The sequence below is a fragment of the Astatotilapia calliptera genome, chromosome 4, assembly GCF_900246225.1.
Source record: "Astatotilapia calliptera chromosome 4, fAstCal1.2, whole genome shotgun sequence".
Taxonomy (NCBI): domain Eukaryota; kingdom Metazoa; phylum Chordata; class Actinopteri; order Cichliformes; family Cichlidae; genus Astatotilapia; species Astatotilapia calliptera.
In genome coordinates this window covers 28,648,910-28,668,237 of record NC_039305.1, presented here as the reverse complement: position 1 = coordinate 28,668,237, position 19,328 = coordinate 28,648,910, and the positions used below count along the sequence as shown (strand labels likewise).

General features: G+C 40.7%; 2 protein-coding genes across 3 annotated transcripts; one reads left to right on the top strand and one right to left on the bottom strand.

Moving 5' to 3' along the window:
* Positions 1–2,971: 2,971 nt before the first annotated feature.
* On the top strand, positions 2,972–5,076 carry LOC113021381 (tryptase-2-like). The gene is made up of 5 exons (XM_026166026.1): positions 2,972–3,047; positions 3,227–3,407; positions 3,940–4,199; positions 4,409–4,545; positions 4,746–5,076. Exons 1-5 carry the CDS (start codon positions 2,993–2,995, stop codon positions 4,923–4,925), a joined length of 813 nt encoding a protein of 270 aa, XP_026021811.1. The 5' UTR covers positions 2,972–2,992; the 3' UTR covers positions 4,926–5,076.
* Positions 5,077–8,866: 3,790 nt separating this feature from the next.
* On the bottom strand, positions 8,867–18,797 carry dus1l (dihydrouridine synthase 1-like (S. cerevisiae)). Of its 2 annotated transcripts, none has more exons than XM_026165960.1 (14): positions 18,479–18,797; positions 17,314–17,555; positions 16,879–16,987; positions 16,669–16,719; positions 16,412–16,524; positions 15,791–15,873; positions 15,520–15,623; positions 15,276–15,423; positions 14,555–14,651; positions 12,611–12,699; positions 12,332–12,498; positions 10,591–10,628; positions 10,287–10,362; positions 8,867–9,992 (listed from the first exon to the last, which is right to left on the bottom strand). In XM_026165960.1, the coding sequence occupies exons 2-14, from the start codon at positions 17,548–17,550 to the stop codon at positions 9,835–9,837; spliced, it is 1,470 nt and encodes a 489-aa protein (XP_026021745.1). In that variant the 5' UTR covers positions 17,551–17,555; positions 18,479–18,797; the 3' UTR covers positions 8,867–9,834. The 2 variants fall into 2 exon arrangements, with proteins under 2 accessions (XP_026021745.1, XP_026021744.1); XM_026165959.1 differs by having other exon boundaries at positions 17,314–17,559; positions 18,479–18,690.
* Positions 18,798–19,328: the final 531 nt, after the last annotated feature.

Genomic DNA, 19,328 nt, shown 5'->3' with positions numbered 1-19,328 from the left:
GAACAGGAATTAACCAGGAAAGCTGGAAAGCACCATGACAGCGATGTTTTTATGCAGACAGCAAGAAGAACTCAGTCTGTTAACAACTGACTTCCTGACTATATCACACACAAAACATATAAAGTCCAATTTTTCTTTTCTTTTTCAGCTCTGATTAGTCAGCCGGGGCCACTGAAACCAGGCACAGCCATTAACCAAGTAGGTTTGTTTATTGCTCCAATTTCATATGTTTGGTCACTGCTAAGCTCTCATTCATAAATTTAACATCTTATATACATGAAAACATTAAAGCCAGACGAAAACAAATGGAGATCATTATTGCCAAAAGACATCACAGCAGCTTAGCAGCAGTACAAAAAGAGCGCCAAAGGTGGGATTGAGTGGAAATAATATGCAAATAAAACAAAGTTCTTGTTGTTTTCTTCTTCTTTCTCTTTTTTTAAACCAAACTCAAACCTCATGTTGCCAGTGGGGCTAAAATCCTGACACCTGATACAAACACACTACTGTAAAACAGGAAGGACGTCACAGTTTTTGTCATTTGCAAGTTTGTCAAAGAAACAACTATTTGTTTATTATCAGTGCAGTGAAATCAGATCGTACCAATAATGTGAGTGATGATTGTTAGTTACTGTAAAAACACAGCAAGTGGAAACAAAGAACAGCAATCAAAGTAATAATTACCCATAGGGCATTTTGTGGATCACAAAGGGAGCGAACAGTTTGATGAAGAGTGTTGGTAGGATGTCAGCTAACAGCACAGCCTGCCAAGAAAAATGTAACAACTGAACATCTGTGGACACAAATGATACAGCTTGTAGTTTCTGCCACACCATCCATCCTTATGCCCTCCTTCACTACCATCCATCAATCTCCTCTGAGGTCTTCCTCCTTCCTCTTTTCCACTCATAAAAGCTGAGAAGTTCACTTAACCCTAAACATAGAACGACTTTGAAACGTGACCACTGCCAAACTACACTGCTCAAAAAATAAAGGGAACACTTGAGTCACACATCAGATCTCAATGAATGAGATTTTTAATTTGAGAATCTGAACTGGTAAAGTACATCATGCAGTTTATTGTGGAAAAATAAGATGTAACGATGGAAATGGAATCAGAGGAAACCAAAGACATCCTCTGCCTGGAACATGATGAGTATATGAGCTCTGGCAGCGCTCCTCATCACATGACAGTCCTGCTGCAGGGTTAGAGCTGTGCACTCTGAATAGACTGCAGGTACCTTCTCTTACTATGAGCAGTGACATAGAAATAGTTGTTGTTACTCCTCCAGTGCACCTTATGCATCTTTCATTTGCACCTAAGCAGGTGAAATGCATTCACAGCAGTTTCTGTTTCCTGATTGGACAGATCAACATCTCTGAAGACTTTGTGCCAGAATCCAGTGATCAAGTATTCCTTTCATTTATTTGAGCAGTGCATATTTAAATACACATTTGTTTTCTTACAGACGCCGTTTCATTTCGTGACTCTTGTTTCTCGAGAATGTCATGTGCGGCGCTCAGCATCACCACGTAAGCAAAGTTGTTGCACAAACCGAGGAGCCTGTATAGATGTGGAAAGATAAAAACGAGATACGGAGATGCATCAAAAAATAACAACTTAATCAGCGGCTGCAAAATCCCCCCCTCAAATTTTTTTTTTAAATAAATAAATAAATCGTGCACTCATTACCTTTCAAACCTTTTTGCATTACCAAGCATTTATCAGCTACTCACATTCACTCACATGAATAAGACTTTCACAGTCTTTGTGCTTTCCATGTCGTTAACCTTTGTTTTCAAGCTTCTTAAAAGTCTTCCTTTTCCTTCTTCCTCCTGTCCATCCTTTCAGTTTAGTTCCTCAATATTTTCTAGCTTTGTGTATTTTTCCCTCCCTCCTTTGTTCTTTGCTTGTTTTCCAGTAGCAGCTAAAGTGCCTTTTCATTTCACTACCTGCTATGCCACCTTGGGCTTTCCATCTGTGCTTCAGTTTACTTACTAATGTGAATTATCAGTGTGACAGAATTCAATGACAACTTTTCTTTTGTGACTTATTTGTGGCTTTTTGTTATTCCTAGAAGGTTGAATGGCAATAAAGCAAAGCGAGAGATTGAGGGATATGCAGCAAATGGCAAACACAACAGAACTTAGGTCTCTGCAATGAGTACACAGGTCTCAATAGTTGGAGCACGAGTACTCGGTCCTTGCCCTTTCCTCTGCCTTTCTGTCTCCATTTTCGCTTCGCTCCCTTTCAGTCGTACATGCTCGAGACCTTTACTTAGACTTAGAGTTTTTTTATTGTCATTGTGCAGTTTCTTGCACAGTGAAATTGGGTAGCTGGACCACAAAGGTGCAAAGGTAAGAAGAGAAAACAATATACAACAAGGGGAAAACAAATAAATAATTAAAATAAAATAAAAAGCATATATGGATACATATATGTGAGTGAAACTATATACATGGAGTATGCGTAAGAACCATTGAAACAGAAACATTGTGGGTCTGTATACAAGAGCAGTTATATAGTATAATAAATAAAAAAGGGTGGAAGGGCTAAGGTCATTTAGGGTGGAGATGGAAATTCTACTGAGACCACACCTTTTATGCCTTACACTTTAACTCCACCACCCCCCACTTTTAGATAATTTAAGTGGAAATAAACACAGCAGTAGCAGGTAACTTTTCAAGCACAATGTGTCACACTAACAGGTCTGCAGTGCAGATAAATCAAATAAAAGAGTTAAACTCTTTCATCAAAGATGGCATTCGATTGTTCAAAATATATATTTTTGGCACGTTGCCAGAATATTCAACCAAAGTCTTCAATTATTTTTCCACTGTATGTTAAAAACACATGTACATTTTTTTAGGTGTGGTTTGAGATGTAAAGGGTGGGACTAATGATAGTCATCTCTCCAGCAGTGCATATAAAGCTGCACTTGTTCCCCCCTCACCACACAGAGGTACTGCTACACTGTTCTTCATCACGGCCATGGCTTTCTGCAAACTTCTGCTAACTGTGTTGGTACTGCTGCACAACAGTGGTGGTGAGAGAGAAAAATGCTGAACCTTAATTTCCCAACTCCAGAGCCCAGATTTCAGAGTGCAGCCTCGATAGACTGATGCTCTAATGTTTATCATCCATTCTGAGCAAAATAGCAAACATGGGATTTAATTTTCTTAGATGCCTCAAACTTACATCCAGCATTTTGTTTGTGTTTTTCAGGTCTACTGGGAAATGAAGTGAGGAGCTCCATCATTGGTGCAGAGGATGCCAAAAAGGAAAGTTGGCCATGGATGGTTCACCTCAACATGACATCTAAAGATTCGAAATTGGAGAAATGGGGCTGCGGCGGCACCGTCGTTGCAAAGCAGTGGGTGCTGACTTCTGCACAGTGCGTGGCTAAGTAAGTCTGTGTGTGTTTGCAGAAACGTGTCTCATTATTTTTATGAACATCCTCCAGAGCAGTCATAACAAAAAAGCTTCACACTGCATGTGAGTATTTTGGGGGAATAATTACTCATAGGGACCTTCACTGTTGGCCAATAAAGACAAAATCATTTCAGGACACTTTCTGACAAGTGTCCTGAAATGGTCTGACAAGTTAGGTGAGTGGGCCTAACTTGTCAGACCTGGAGGCCTCAGTCAGTATTTAAATACACCATATGCACATTTCAGCACCTTAAGCTGTGTTTTTAGTGAGTAGCTGCATATTTACACACCCAGCAGACACCGCATCAAGTCCAAACTAATGTAATGTTTACTCCACTGCAGCTCCTTTTCTTTTAATTCCTGCCAACTATGAAAAAACATGCGCAGCCCTTTAAACTGCTGAATGCACCAGTGTCCACAAAACCCATGTGTAGTGTTGTTTTGTTGAAGGCTTGGTCATTCCAAAATACATGAGACTTAATGTGTGTGTTTCTCTTGTCATGCAGTTATGATCATCTTCGATCGTTCGTTGTTGTCGGCGCATATCAGCTGCAAAAGGCAGCTCACCGTTACATGGGTATAGCCAATATTGTTCAATACCAACACCTGGGCAACAGCAACAAAAATGACATCGCTCTGATCAAGCTGAAGAAACCGATTACATTTTCAAAAGATGTTGCACCAGTGGCTCTGCCTGACAAGGATGACACCTTTGGTCCATCATCTGAGTGCTGGATCACTGGCTGGGGGGAAGTGGGAAATGGTGGTAAGTTAAGCACAGAAAGTAGGCTTTAAAATGTTCACGCTGTAAAAGGCAGGCTCACAGATCCATTGTAAATTGCCATACTGTCACCAGTAAACTGTATTTAATTGTGTATAAACATAGCCTACGTCCATACTTTGCATAGTAAGGTACTTCACAGATAAGAAACATCACCTTTCTGTCACTTCCATACTTTTCCTGTGTGTCCACAGTTCCACTGAAAGCTCCAGAAACACTTCAGCAGCTCAAGATTTCCATCATCTCTCAGAGTACCTGTAAGGAGAGGCTTCCTCAGATAGCCTCTAATACACTATGCACAAATGACAGCAAGGGAAGGGGTGCCTGCAAAGTGAGTTTTTCCCTTTTTTTTAGTCTTTTGCATTTAATCAAATGGATTATTACCACTTTGAAATAAACAAACACTTTTTGATTTATCACACATGAAGTACTTTACTTTCACTCAGCTGAATTGACAGAAACTAGTAGTTACTCGTTACTTTGGAGTTTATTGTTGAATCTAAGTCTAAGTTGTGTGTTTTGCTTCCACAGGGAGACTATGGTGGTCCACTGGTGTGCCGTAAAGGGGGGAAATTAGTTCAGGTGGGAGTCATGAGTTCTGGTGGTTGTGGCCCCAAGGACGGCCCTGGCGTCTGTACTGAGGTTGCAAAGTATCTGACCTTCATAAACGACTACATCCACCGTCCTGGGAAAGCTCCAGCTGAGATGTGAACTCCTCAGAAACCGACACTGCCCGCTGTACTCATCTCATAAGCTGTATTACTTTTAGCTTCTTTCCTGTAAAGCACTGTCACTCCATGGTAATGGTAGCTGACTGTGGCTCAGTTAACAGATTTCTTTGCATTAAAGCTTTAAAGCATCACTTTAGTGTCTCTTTGTGATTTGAAGAATTCCTGTTCACATGTTTCAAAAAAGGCACTGATGACACCCCCACGTCCATAGCAACGCCTTCCTTGGATACATAGTTATATGTGTGCAAATTTTTCAATCTGATTTTTAGCATTTTTACAAGTCTATATTATATACTGGGCCGGTTCTAGACAGGCATACATGAGGGGGCAGAGAGAAATGTAAAGACAAGACAACACTCTTTGCAGTCGTCTTTTCTTGCATCATTTCTCCTTGTGTCCTTTCATCTCCTCCTTCTCCGTCACCTCATCCACCTGATTCATTTCTGTGTTGTAACTACTCTGCAGTGACTAAATGTCATAACAACAGTTTGTTAATTGGATAAAATCAACGGTTATCTTTTCTTTCTTTCTTCTACTTTAGTAAATGTCCAGGTGAACAAAGGTGCTCCCTCTTCAGGAGACAAAGTGTACATATCACTTATCTTTGACAGCTTGCAGATGGTATAAAACTTTCTTTTTACAATGACAGACTTTTACCGCTTTGTTCTCACTTTTATTTATTTTGTTTTATTAAATACCTTTTAACTTTTCAGAATTTACACTCAAACCCAACCCATAATAGCCACACAGTGCACTTTGCAAATCCAACCAGCAGACTTGGGTGGGTGGGATCTAGTCTATGGTCTGCATGTTTGACACCCCTTAAATATTACATCATAGAAAGTCTCATTTTTGACACATTTGAAAGAGAGTCTTTCCAAATTTCGTTCACAATTTGACCACCTTGATTTGACCACTAGATGGCACTCTGCGCTCAAAAATATTTATAGTGTATATCCAACAACAGGAACAGAATAAACTGATGCGGTCAGAGGCACGTCATTCTTTTGACTAATTCTCATATTAACATGTAAAAAATAAAATAAAATACAGTATGCAGTATGGAACAATAACTAAAACAGATGTGTTCAATATTAATTTTGTGTTATTTATAACACAAAAGGTGTGTAGTCTAAGGAGCTTGAAAAGAAAAGCGTCTGGGCTTCTTTAGGTTGCTTGAAGATGGTTCACCTCTCATCTGAGAAGCTTCAGTTCTAAGGTCAAATGGTGGAGAGTCCCAGATATAAACCTAGTGGGAGTGACCCCCCACAGAGGGACAAAAGGACCCACTGATGATCCTCTACCTAATCACATGAGCCAACGTTTAAAACTGGGTGTGGGTCCCAATCAGCCAGGGTTTCGGGTGAGCTCACTGTGAAACCTGGCCCCACCCTATCATGTGAATTCCTGAGGTCAGATGGCCCAGGATGTGAGTGGGCGTTAAGGCGTCTGGGAAGGGATCTCAAAACTGGATTATAGATGGAAGAGAGTTGGTGTCGTAAACCCCCGCCTCTGTTCAAAGATGGTCGCTCACAGTGGACATAGATGGCTTCTTTCACTCCTCTTTCAAACCATCTGTCCTCTCTGTCCAAAATGTGAACATTGGCATCCTCGAAAGAGTGACCTTTGACCTTTAGATGCAGATGGACTGCTGAGTCTTGTCCTGTGGAGGTGGCTCTTCTGTGTTGTGCCATGCGCTTGTGAAGTGGCTGTTTGGTCTTTCCAATGTAGAGGTCTGGGCATTCCTCGCTGCACTGTACAGCATACACCACATTGTTAAGTCTGTGTTTTGGAGTTTAGTCTTTCGGGTGAACCAGTTTTTGTCTGAGCGTGTTGCTGGGTCTGAAATGCACCGGGATGTCATGCTTGGAGAAAACTCTCCTGAGTTTCTCTGATACACCGGCTACATAGGGGATGACAATGTTGTTGCATCTGTCCTTCTTATCCTCCCTCGCTGGTGTCTGGTCTTCTTTTCTGTGCCTCTTTGCTGACTTTAAGAACGCCCATTTAGGATAGCCGCACGTTTTGAGTGCTTCCTTTACATGTGTGTGTTCCTTCTTTTTCCCTTCAGGCTTAGAGGGAACATGGTGTAGGGTCCTGATTACTCCAAGTCTGTGTTCCAGAGGGTGATGGGAGTCAAAAAGGAGGTACTATTTGTGGGGAAACTCCCACTGGGTTTAAATATGGGACTCTCCACCATTTGACCTTAGAACTGAAGAAGCTTCTCGGATGAGAGGTGAAACGTCTTCAAGCAACTCAAAGTTGAGACGCTTTTCTTTCCAAGCTCCTTCGACCCCGCATGCTACAAACTTTACTCGAGTCATTTAGACAGCCGTTAGCACATGATTCTCCTTATGGGGACCTGATATGTTTAATATGCTGCTGAGAATATAGCCCAGAAGAAGCGTATAGTATAGCTTTTATTTTGGAAAGAGCCATTTCTCTGTAATAAACTCTCTTTTCCAAAGATGAGTGATTTCTCGATCAGATAGATTTTTTTATTATTATTTTGTTGTTTCAGCAACATTAAATTTAAAAACTGTACTTTTGAGTTAAAATATATATTTCTAATTTTAATAAATGACAAATTAAAAAGGCATGAACTTTTTTTGTATCGAAAAAATATCGAACTGTGACACCAAAGTATCGAACCGAACCGTGAATTTTGTGTATCGTTGCACCCTTAGTATTAATGTTTATTTTTATAAACACAATTTATGTTAGCATAGATGACGCACCTTGCTTTAAAATACTGCATTGTACCAGCTGCAAAGGCTATAAGAAAAACCAATATGAAAAGCAGGAAATAAAATCGACAGGTTTACCAATTTGTCATAAATAAATAAAAATTTAAAAATAAAAAAAAACGTAAACAGGAAGCTACTGGAGCCTGCAACCAAAATTCATGTTTTTTTTTTAAAAATTGGATCTAAAATAGCTCATAACAGTAAATACTTTCCAGCTATTTTAGGGCATAAGTAATAAAAAAAATATTGGAATTAGTTAAAGCATTTTTGGGCTTGCTTAGGTGGTCCTGTTAGTAAACAAGCTAGTTACCAAGGAGACAAAGACATCAATGCCACCCAAACAGCAACCTGAAAACGTGAAGCAAAAACTGCAGTTCCTGGATTCGCCACTTGAGGCTGTCAGTCACCAAACACTTTGCTAAAATGCTTTACAATATTAAAAGTGCATTTACTGTCTGCTGTAAAAATGGTTTGGACCTTTGTTGTAGTGTCAATAGATTTTTTCTCTGAATCTGAACACCTCTAAGACTTAACATTAGGGACTTTACCACAATGTTGAACAGGAGTCCTGTTAATCCGAGTTACCTGGATTTAGCATTTTTGTGAGTTTTGCACCTTTTGAAGCATTTTTAAATGGCATTAGTCCAAGAAGTTTGTGCTAAAGGCTGACGAGTGCAATTTATGACTTCTTTACTTTGTCCCTTATTAGCAGGTTTGTGTGAGAGCCATATGCATGTGGATGACGCTTGCTAACCAAACTAAGCAGAGCTAGTTCACAACTTAACTCTTCCACCCAAAAGGACTTTTTAAAAATTACAATGGGAAGAATTAAAATGTGTTTTCAAAAATTCAGAGTCCAGAAACCAGAGGGTGATTTCATTATAGCTCCGTCCATTACAGATAAAAATCTATATATTTGTTCATCTGTGTTGCCAAATTTACAGTTACCCCCAACCTTTGACAGTGTGGGGCCAACTACCACAAAACACACATCCTCTTTGATGTCCATTGTACCTTATTACCCTGTATACACAAGAGCATGTTTTACTCAGCAGCAGAGGGAGCGCTGAATTGTGTCCTTTATGCTCAAGTTCTGGACAGACAGTGATTTCATTCAAAAGGCACACAGTGCACTATGCACTATGGCTAATCTTAATGCAAAATAAAGAAAGTAACCACATTTATGACTTTAATTAAACACATATAGACAGGTAGATGCTGCATCCAGTCATGTCAGAAGAGCTTGCTCAGGCGATACTAAGGCTTCTGACCAGCTCCTGTATGAAACGCCACTTATTTTAAATATATGTCAAACTAAGAAATAAGTAAAGTTCCACTTGTGAGAACTGGTTTTATATTTTACTTATGACTGAATTAAAATGGATTCTGTCATGTTTGAACAAGAAGATGAACGCTTTAATCAAAGTAATGTATATGAGCCTGAAAATGACACTTATCAGTCCCTATGATGGGTTAGGTAGTCCTAACTTATCAGAATGCTTCAAAGCATTAACGTGACAGACATTAACGTGTGTGCTTGAGTTGTACATACAAAATTAAGCACACTAAACATCTTGTACCATAAGTACAGTTGCAGCATTTGAACAATCGAAACTGCTTCAGGGTCCTTTTACAGTTCAAGTACTTAGAAACTCTAACTGTGTTCTGCCTCCACAGAGAAATAAGCAAAAGGAGACCGTGCTCTCCCTGAGCTATATATGTATGTATGTATATGTTGGCACAGTGTTCCAGTGAACAGCAGTTGAGCAATGCAGCATCTACATGTGTGTATAACACATCTGCCACCAACAAGTTACTAAATCTTTCCCTGTGAAGACTCACCAACAACTTTGGGCAAAATAATGTCTTTAGAATATCTGTCCTTAAAAAAAATGTAAAAAATAAATAAATTATATTTGAACCACTGCCAGTCCCCCGCCCCGACTGCTTATTCACCTAGAAATCCCTTTTACATAAAAATAAGCTTTTATTTTTTGGTCTGTTGATTGATGACACTTCACCATCAGTCCCAAACAGACTACTTAGCAGCTGTGTACACAGTATGCACCGACTACTGCATGCACTGCTTCCACCCTCCAGTGAGTGTGTGGCTTGTGCACGCAGAGATGGCTGCAGTCCTGCTCATAGTAGCAGCCGAGGCTCCTCCAGTTCCCTTCTTGAATCCTGCAGAGGCTGAGGAATGTGGTCGCTTCTCTCCACCTCTGTTGTGGATCTCTCCGCCTGCTCCTTCTCCTCTGCTTTCCGTTTCTCTGCCTTGGTCTTGAACCTCAGCCCGTGGCCTGTTAAACACAGGAAATAAACACATTTATATCACAGATGAGTCGATCCTTTTCATTTCTTGTTTTTTCTTTTTCTTGATTGTGGATTCACAATCTGGATAATTGCTGTATTGTATTGCTGTGGACTGTGTAACCCAGTCTAACACATTAATGTCCTAACATGTGGCGGTAATAAACTCTGGGAGTCTTTGTGTCAATAAATCAGCAGACAGTGTGATTAGAAATCATATCCACTACACAGGATCAACACACAGCACCTCATGAGTGAGTGAGTGTGTGTACGTACACACTTACTTGGACAGTCTGCCACTTCTTTGTAAGCCTTCTTCTTACAGCAGCCTCGACAAAGGCTGAAGACGCACTTATTCCCCTGCAGAGGAAAGTTAAAGCTCACAGGATTCAGGCTAACGATCAAATAAAAGCAAATTAAGTGGCTTAATCTCAAAAGCGGTGCGAATGGAACAAAACAAAGAATTTCTAACTAAATGTCATGTCTAACCTTTATGAAAATGTGCTTGAGCAACTGACAATTGAATCTAATAGCTCATCTTTTAATCTGTTGTCCAAACTAGAAGGTCAGTGTTTGAATTCTGCTTACCTTTGGGTTACCACATTGTTCACATTTGATGTATTTGGCTGCAGGAAGAAATAAGATGCACATTAGTGACCAGTGACTCACATTTTCAATGAGGAACTTGACAATTTACAAGACCGGTCAAAAGTCTTACAGCACCCCAATTTTTCCAGTTATTTATTGCAATTCAAGTCCAATGAAAAGTTTGAAATGGTACAAAGGTAAATGGTGAACTGCCAGAAGTTAAAAAAAAAGATAAGGTTACACAAAACTGAAAAATATGTACATAATGTACAAAAGGCCTTTTTCAGAGAACACAATATGGGTTAACAATTTAAAGCCGTTCTGCAGCAATGGAGGTTGATCAAGCTGGTGCTACTAATTCCTACAGGTGTTCCAACTTTTCTGGATTACTTACTGTGGCGGGGCGTGGGTGGCGGCGCCACAGCAGGGAAGGCGAATGCACCTGTGCGGCATCACAATCACACCTCGCCAGCTTCAGAGTGGTGTAGGGTCCCGTCATGGGGTTGCTGTCGATGTGTGTGCCTGGCAGCCGCAAAGCTGCAGCCCATTGTAAGTGTACAGCAACCGTGTGTGGGAAAAGTGGTTGAATAAAGATGCAACAAAGCATGGTCTGCCGTGGTCATTTACACTTACAACCCCCTCTGTCTGCATAAAAGCAGTGTGGTAACATACACTTGTGAGCATCACCTGAAAGTATTGTACTGCAGAAAATTCTGTGTTGCTACAAAGATGGCGTGAATAGGGGAATTAACAATGGAAGCGAGACAGACCATCAAACACTTAAAAATGTTATTCCTACAGAGAAATTGGAAAGAAGGTCAAGGTGTCAGTGAGCACAGTTTCCTTCAACATCAAAAGGCCTCAGAAACTGTGACAGGAAGAGGCCACAACTGAATCAGAGGACAAGTTTCTGAGAGTTAACCGCCTTGTGTGATCAGCGGCTCACAGAACAACAGCTTCAAGCACAGCTTAATAGTGGTATAGAAAGCAAGTCTCAGTCTCAACTGTGAAGAGAAGACTTCGAGCTGCAGGTATGACAGGACGAGTTGCAGCAAGAAAGCCATCGCTAAGACGTCAGAATAAGACAAAGAGGCTTGCCTGGGCCATGAAACCCCACCAGTGGAAGACTGGAAGTCTTGAATTTGAAATCTTCGACATGTAGGATCTTTGTACACCATCAAGTAGGCGAAAGGATGGTCCCTCAGTGTGGCGCATCAACTGTCAAAGATGGAGGAGGAAGAGTGATGGTCTGGGGCTTTTTTTTACTGGATCCAGGGTCGGCGACTTGTACAGAGTGATGAACTAAAACGGCTGCCACAGCATTCTGCAGTGCCATGCAATACTCTCTGGTTTGTGCCTAGAAAATAGTCGGGGTTCATCCTACGGCAAGATAATGACCATCGAGTCTCCATCGAGCTGGTTTGGGATGAACTGGACAGAAAAGTGAAAGCAAAGCGACCTACGAGTGCCACATTTATGGGACCTTCTGCAACAGTTTGGGAAGGACTTTCTGAAGAATATTTGATTTCTATTGTAGAAAGACTCCCACGGGTGTGTTCAGCTGTTATATCTGTCAAAAGTAGATACTTTTTTTTTTAACTCCAATTCCGTATTTGTACAATGCTTTCATTTCAGAGTGCAATGAGACATTAAAATGCATAATTTTCAATTAGAAAAACTGGAAAAATTGGGGTGTTCTAAGACTTTTGACCAGCAGGTTAAGTCGACAGCACAAACTTACGTTTCTGTTCGGGGCAGAAGTTCTTTTTGGGGTTGCGGGATCTCTTCTTCTGCTTGTTTTTAGAGAGTGTGTCAGCTGACTCACAGTCCTCCAGTGCCCTCTTCTGACAAACCGTCTTTTTCAACACTGATGCCTGGCTGTTACCGTTGGTAACCGTCTCTTTTGGCCTGTAACGTGATCATCCATTAGTGAGAAATCTTTTGAGAAGTGTGTTCATGGATCAAAAGATGTGCATTACTTTCTTTTTACTGAAGTAAGTAGAGATGTGTTGTGACTTACACTGGTCTGACATATGGCTGGCAGATCCAGTGGGGGAAAGGAAGTCCGCTTTCTTTATCTTCTGAATCTTTTCCTTTGGCTATCTCCTCCTGAATAGACAGAAAGCCACAGTCAGGAAACTTTCAGTGCCGCAATGTCTCGATGCATGCTCAATCATCCAGGTAAATAAATCCCAAAAGGTACGTCCAGATGAACAGAATCAACCTTTTGGGAGGGTGCCATAACATCACACAAACCCATTGGCTGCATTTCAAACTAAAATATAGCAAAAATGTAAAAAGTCTATGCTAATGAATCTAATAATTTTTTCCTTCTTTTTTTAGAATTACAAAAACTTCCCAACTTGTGGAAAGGACAGTAAACACTTTCTACACTATGACATACAAATCAAAGGTCATGTGACCCTGAACAAGCAGCAACTGAACAAGCTGAAGCTCTAAACCAGGGGTGAGGAACTCCAGGCCTCAAGGGCCGGTGTCCTGCAGGTTTTAGATCTCACCCTGGGTCAACACACCTGAACCAAATAATTAGTTCTTTACTAAGTAGGACCGTGTGACATGACCAAAATCTCATATCCTGATATAAGACATTTATCGTCCCGACAACGATATAAACCACAAACATTTTTCCTTTTTTGTAAATTCTGTGAATCTCGGGCAGCTCAACTTGCGTGAAGTGTTTCCAGCTGGGTGTTGTATACCTGGAGTCGACTGTTTTGACCGATGCATGAAACGATACATTTTTAGACATAAGTTGTAACGTCTGCCATTTTCTTTCTGAGTATTTATTACATGCGGGGAAAAAGCCTGTTCTAATGTTTGAGTTTAAGGGTTATTTTGAGCACCTGACGGCTCTTTTTTGCTTCTCATCCGTAAACTCTCTCCATACTCTTTTACGTGACTCTTGCGTAGGTGGTAGAAGAGGTTTGTCATGTTTGAGTCCATGGTGGAAACCAGTTTGCAGCAAAATTTGCATCGTACAGTTTTCTACTCCGTGTCAGACTTTTCATAACCAAACCATGTCCATGCTACAGAGGCAGCCCCTTGTTTAGGAATAAGGTCCTTGGTTTTTTTTTTTTACTGGTCCTTCTGTTTGTCATCATTTCAGTTTATTGCTAACGACAACGCATAAAAACAGTCGCTTGTCCATCCGTAGTGTGGTTATTTTAATTATAAGAGAAAGAGAGAACGTTAAGAAATTCATATAGCCACTACAGTGACCATCAAAACGATGAAAAAAAAAAAAAAATATTGCCGTAAACGGTTTATGTTGTGACACCACGAAACAAACGATAGCGTAAAACGAAACGATAGACGTTTTCGTATCGCCATCTGATATATATCGTTATATCAAACAGTCCTAACTTCAAGACATGTTGAGGAGGTCATTTAGCCATTTAAATCAGCTGTGTTGGATCAAGGACACATGTAAACCTGCAGGACACCGGCCCTCAGACACCCCTGCTCTAAGCAGTTATACATGGTGTCAGTGCCGCTTTCCTTAAAGCTTAAAAAAATCAACAGACAACATCAGGTTAATATCAGCATTTGACTGAAATATTAGTGTCTGCCTCTAAAAATCGAACTTTCTTGCACCTTGTAGGTGTTAAGGCTGTGATGACATCTTGACCACATGTGAAAACTATAGAGGAAATGGGTCACGGTGAGTTTCTAATGCAACACAAAGTCTACTTGCTACCGAACAATGCACCTCATTATCACATCATTCCACGGATTCTTTGGGAACTGTGTTGCTGAAATGCCTGTAGTACACAGACATGACTGCAGTCTACCCACTACACAGCACAGAACTATATAAAAACATACAATGATTACTTTAATAATGTCCATCTGCTTCTGGTTTCACCTCTGTCGCTATGGTAATGCTGAGCTCTTAGCTACCTCCTCAGTTGTGCATATTTGAAAGGATGTTTCCTGTTTGTACCTGACAGCGAAGCCTCAGCTGTTTGCTAACGTCAGCCAAACCCTCCAGAGTCTTCACCTTGGCCAACTCCTCCCTCAGGTCCTGGTGGATCTGCAGCCTGAACAGACACATGCATGCAGCATGCAGGAAAGGTCACATTTTAAAGCAGTACTGCTGAGCTATAGCAGGAAGAAACATTGTGTATGTTTCCTACCCTGTACTAGATCACTCAATGAACAGCGAGCATGAAATATGATCTGGTGCAGTTATGTTTAAACTCAGTAACTGGGTAGACATGACACGCTATCATTTAGTCTATTAGGAACTACTGAGACCTTCCTGGTGTCATGCCCGATGTTAAAATAAGCACAGAGGACAGATGTTCATCTATGCTGGCACCTGAAATGTGTTGTAGGTCATCACAGAGAAAGTTTGATCCACCACAGCTTGTATAGGAAAAGATGGACACTGTGATGTCACTTATTGGCCCTGATGTTTTAAAACACACATAATAGACGAGGGGCGGAGCTCCTAAACCAGACTTTATCGTTTTTTATTACTCCACACTGTGTAAAATTAAAATCATGTTGTATTCAGTAATTTAAACTAATGACTGAGGCAATAAACTCATCAGCAAGTATTTTTTTGAGCTTATAAATCAAAGAAGCCATATTTGACTCTTGGACCAGTAGCATTTCTGGGAAACAGAATCTCCAAGTGCAGGAGGCAAAGAGAGACATACGTGTGATGCCACAGCTTGAAGAGGTGGGCTCGAACATAGGACAGAGTACATGGAGGATACCGCTTCACCACCTCTAGATACTCCTCAGCCATTTCCCACACCGGGGGGCTGCGGCCTTCAAACAGCGCTGGGTTATGGAGGTTCCCCTCTAAGAACAATACAACACAGAAATTGTGGTTGCTATGGTCGTCATCGTCACATCAGGGAAGAAAAGTAATAAATAAAACAAACTCCTGCTCCTGACCTGCACTCATCACTCCCTGCACGCCTGTTTCCTGAATGCAGCGCTCCACATCACTGAGGTGCTGGATGTTGCCGTTAGCAAATACTGGAATATTTACCGCCTGCCTGTAACAAATCACAGAAGTCAATATACATTAATGTTATTTGGCTCATCAGCTTCATGGTTCATCTGATTTTGCTTTAATATCAAAGCTACTGCATTTAATTATTAGTTAGGAAACATTGGAAACAGGAATCCATCCCACATCAGATACAGAAGACGAGCAGCTCACCGTACAGCCTTTATGTGCTCCCAGCTAGCGATACCCGTCATGGCGCCTTTCTGGTCTTTGGTTCTGCCGTGCACTGTCAGCAGCTGGGAGACACGTCAAGACCCATCAACACAGATTTATTCTAATGCTTCTGGAAACACCATTTAAAGCAAACACACAAATCAACAGTCAGAAATGAAAATAAACTATGCAGCTGTGCGTTACGCTCGTTCAGTGAAGCGTAAAACAAAGATGGCCGAGCCACACCAAACATCAGATTTGCTGAATTTACTCCTCATCACTGCTCCAGTTTAAAAAATGATTTTCTAATGTAACACACTGTTTTCTGTGCATGTAGTTTTCCTTAAAAGCTCTTATTTGTAAAAGGACTTTACATAGAAATGGAACACATCCTTAAAAATACATACTGGCAAAGTTTGCTTATGGTGACTTTTACAATAGCCCAGCTTCAGCCCGCTCGTCTGTGTCTTTCTATACACTGTACGAAGCTCAACTTAGAAAAATCTTTCCCCCCCTTACAACAACAGCTAAAGTAAAAGGACAATTCTGTTTCTGCTACAGACTGGGAAGTGACAAGCCGGAGAGCTGGCAAACTCATTCAAATTACTGCAGAGGTCATACCTGACATCCAGCGTTCTCGAGCATCTGGGCATAGCGGACTGTTTTTTCAACCTCCTTGAACACACGGATCTTGCACGTGATTGGCACTTTGAGCTTTTCGTTGGCTAAGCTGACTGACAAATAAGGGGAAAGTTTAGGTGCCTGAGATTAAACTGATTAAACAAACAGAAGATGTGGGAAAAATGTTTTTGCATCATGAATATTCGTGAAAACATTATGTCCAACAACAGTCTTCAGTCACACAAACACAGACTTACCCATTTTTTCCAACAGGTCCCATTCATCTTGTAGAAAAACTCCATAGTGTCCTTAAAAAAAAAAAAAAAAGAAAAGAGAAAAGAAAAACATCAGTGTCAAGTTCCCCTTTCACTCGTCTGCAAGTTTGGCAACACTATTCTTTCTGATGCAATCTTTAAGAAATGGTAACGTAAGAAATTCATGGGTTCATATATGAATGAAAGGTTTACCTCTCTTAGCGATCATCTGTGGACAGCCCAGGTTGAGATCAATGGCGTCACAATAATCCTGAGCCAGCAAAGCTGCCTGAAGGAACACCTCTGGATCATTGGCACAAAACTGACACACAGAGGATGGAACACTGATTTAGATTAGGCAACAGCCGATGAAGTGATTAAGGTGATGTAATGGTTACATTTGTTTCTTTCTTTCTTTGCCTCTGATAAGGAGGTTTTGAAATGGGCAAAACTGAAAATTTAAATTAAAAATGGACAAATAACAAAAGCCTGCACTTTGAATTTTTTTTACTGCACCACAAACGTCTTGAAGTTTAAAAAGAAAACAAATAAATAGAAAATACAAAACTATTAAAAGCATTTTTAAATTACTGATATTACTATTTAAAAACAAACAAACAAAGAACTCAACTCAGTGTTGATTCTCACCTGTGCAATGAGAGGGCTGTCCTCCTCACAAACTTCATTGTAGAGGTTTTCCCTCCTGTAGTTGGCGTCACGGACAAACACCTGAGCATGCAGCATGGGGGTGTAGCAAAGCTGAGCACCGTGTCGGCGGCTAAGCAAACGCCAAGCCAGCTCACTCTGGTCCACCATGGGAGCCACCACATAGCGTGCTTCTTTCAGAGTTTTCCTCCAAAACTCAAAGCCCTGAAGTTTGGCCATCACAGCTGACTTTGAGAGAAAAGGAAGGATAAGAGGTAAATGGACTGGTTCTTATACAGCTTTTCTACTCTACCTGAGCATCCAATGCTCTTTCTATGCCGGTGCTTTCTAGCTAACATTCTCACACGTTCATTCAAACAACTGGGGGCAAGCATCTTGTCCAAGGATGTTTGGCATAAAGACTGGAGCAGTCAGGGATCGAACCATCAACCTTGTTATTAGTAGATGACCTCCTGAGCTGCACAGGTAAAAAGTTATTTTCCTGCAGTTTCAACACAAAAACTCATCAAGGCATAAGTTTTTGAAAACTAGCCAACTACTCCAAACCCTGTCAATATAGCTAAAATAAATAATAAAACAATAACGTAGAAGCAGGAAGAATAAGCAGAGGTAGCCCATCAGGTAAATGTGTAACAGATACATTTTTTGATTCTCCATGGGGAGAATCAACCCCAACCAAATGTCCAGTGTTTAGCCTCTGACCCTTCAACGCTGTCTGGGGATTTTACTTTCAGGGCTTCATTCCTGACTGTGTTATTGGGCTGCAGTATAATTATAGTAGTGAACTGTCCGTTTTCTTTTTATTTATATTTGGTTTAAATCGTCCACTTATTATTCAAATTAATTAACGAAAGTGTACTCTTTATTTTTCCATGACAATTGGACAAATTGTGGCTCCAGTGTCTCTAGCATGTATCACTGACTCTTCAACTGTGCCTGAACTCTGTCAACATGTAGCTAGCAAAGCTAACCGCAGGGAACAGACATGTACCGCATGATGTCCCACCGTAGTAAGAAACACAGCCACCAGCTGAGAAACAGAGAAAATATCCCAACATAATGATACATCTCTAAGACATTTACGTTTAACCTTGCTCATGTGTTGACTGCACCTATTTAAAAATCTAGGAATTAGGGTTTTTTTCACCTGTAGTCCTGGCGTAGCACTTTCCAACTATGTGTAACAGCGAAACATCGCCGGTCGGAAACCTTTTTCAGTTTCCCCCGCTTGTTCTTCTTCGTCTGCTTAAAAGCAGTTGGCATCAGTCTACGTCAGTGTTTTACTGACCCCATGTGCTGTGGTGCATGGAAGCACCAGACGAAACAATAAATCTACAGTACACGTACAATGACCGTACATATGTGATTATTTTAAGTGTTCGGCATTTTAAATCTCACTTAAGAAAAAGTGCATAACTGCTTGTCATGCAAACAATTATTTTTGCAATTATATTATATTACTTTCTGTGTGCAGTTTGCATGTTCTCCCCGGGTACTCCGGCTTCCTCCCGCAGGCCAAAGACATGCACTTTGTGGGGATAGGTTAATTGAAAAATCTAAATAGCTAGGTTTCATTTGACGTAGACGTGACGTCGACGTAAAGCGCGAAATTTGACTGGCGGTCGGAAGTGAAAAAGATAAGCGCAAAATCACAGACAGACAGTACGCAAAATGCCTATGTCCTGTTGTGTTTACGGATGCTCCAGTAGGTCGACCCGAGAAACTGATAAACGGTATTTTAGGGTACCAAAAATAGCCCAACGAAGAGGAGAAAAATGGAAAATTCTAACCGAAAAACGTAGGAAAAAATGGATTTTAAATTTACGTTTACAGTCGGGAGGAGCAGAGTCTGCCAATGCCCGTGTCTGCAGCGACCACTTCGTCAGAGGTAATGTTATGTTTGCAAACGAACTTATTAGCATTAGGTTGTCGTTAAATTCTCGTTTACTTAGTGCTTTTAAGTTAGTAGTCTAATATTGACTTGATTGGGACTATAG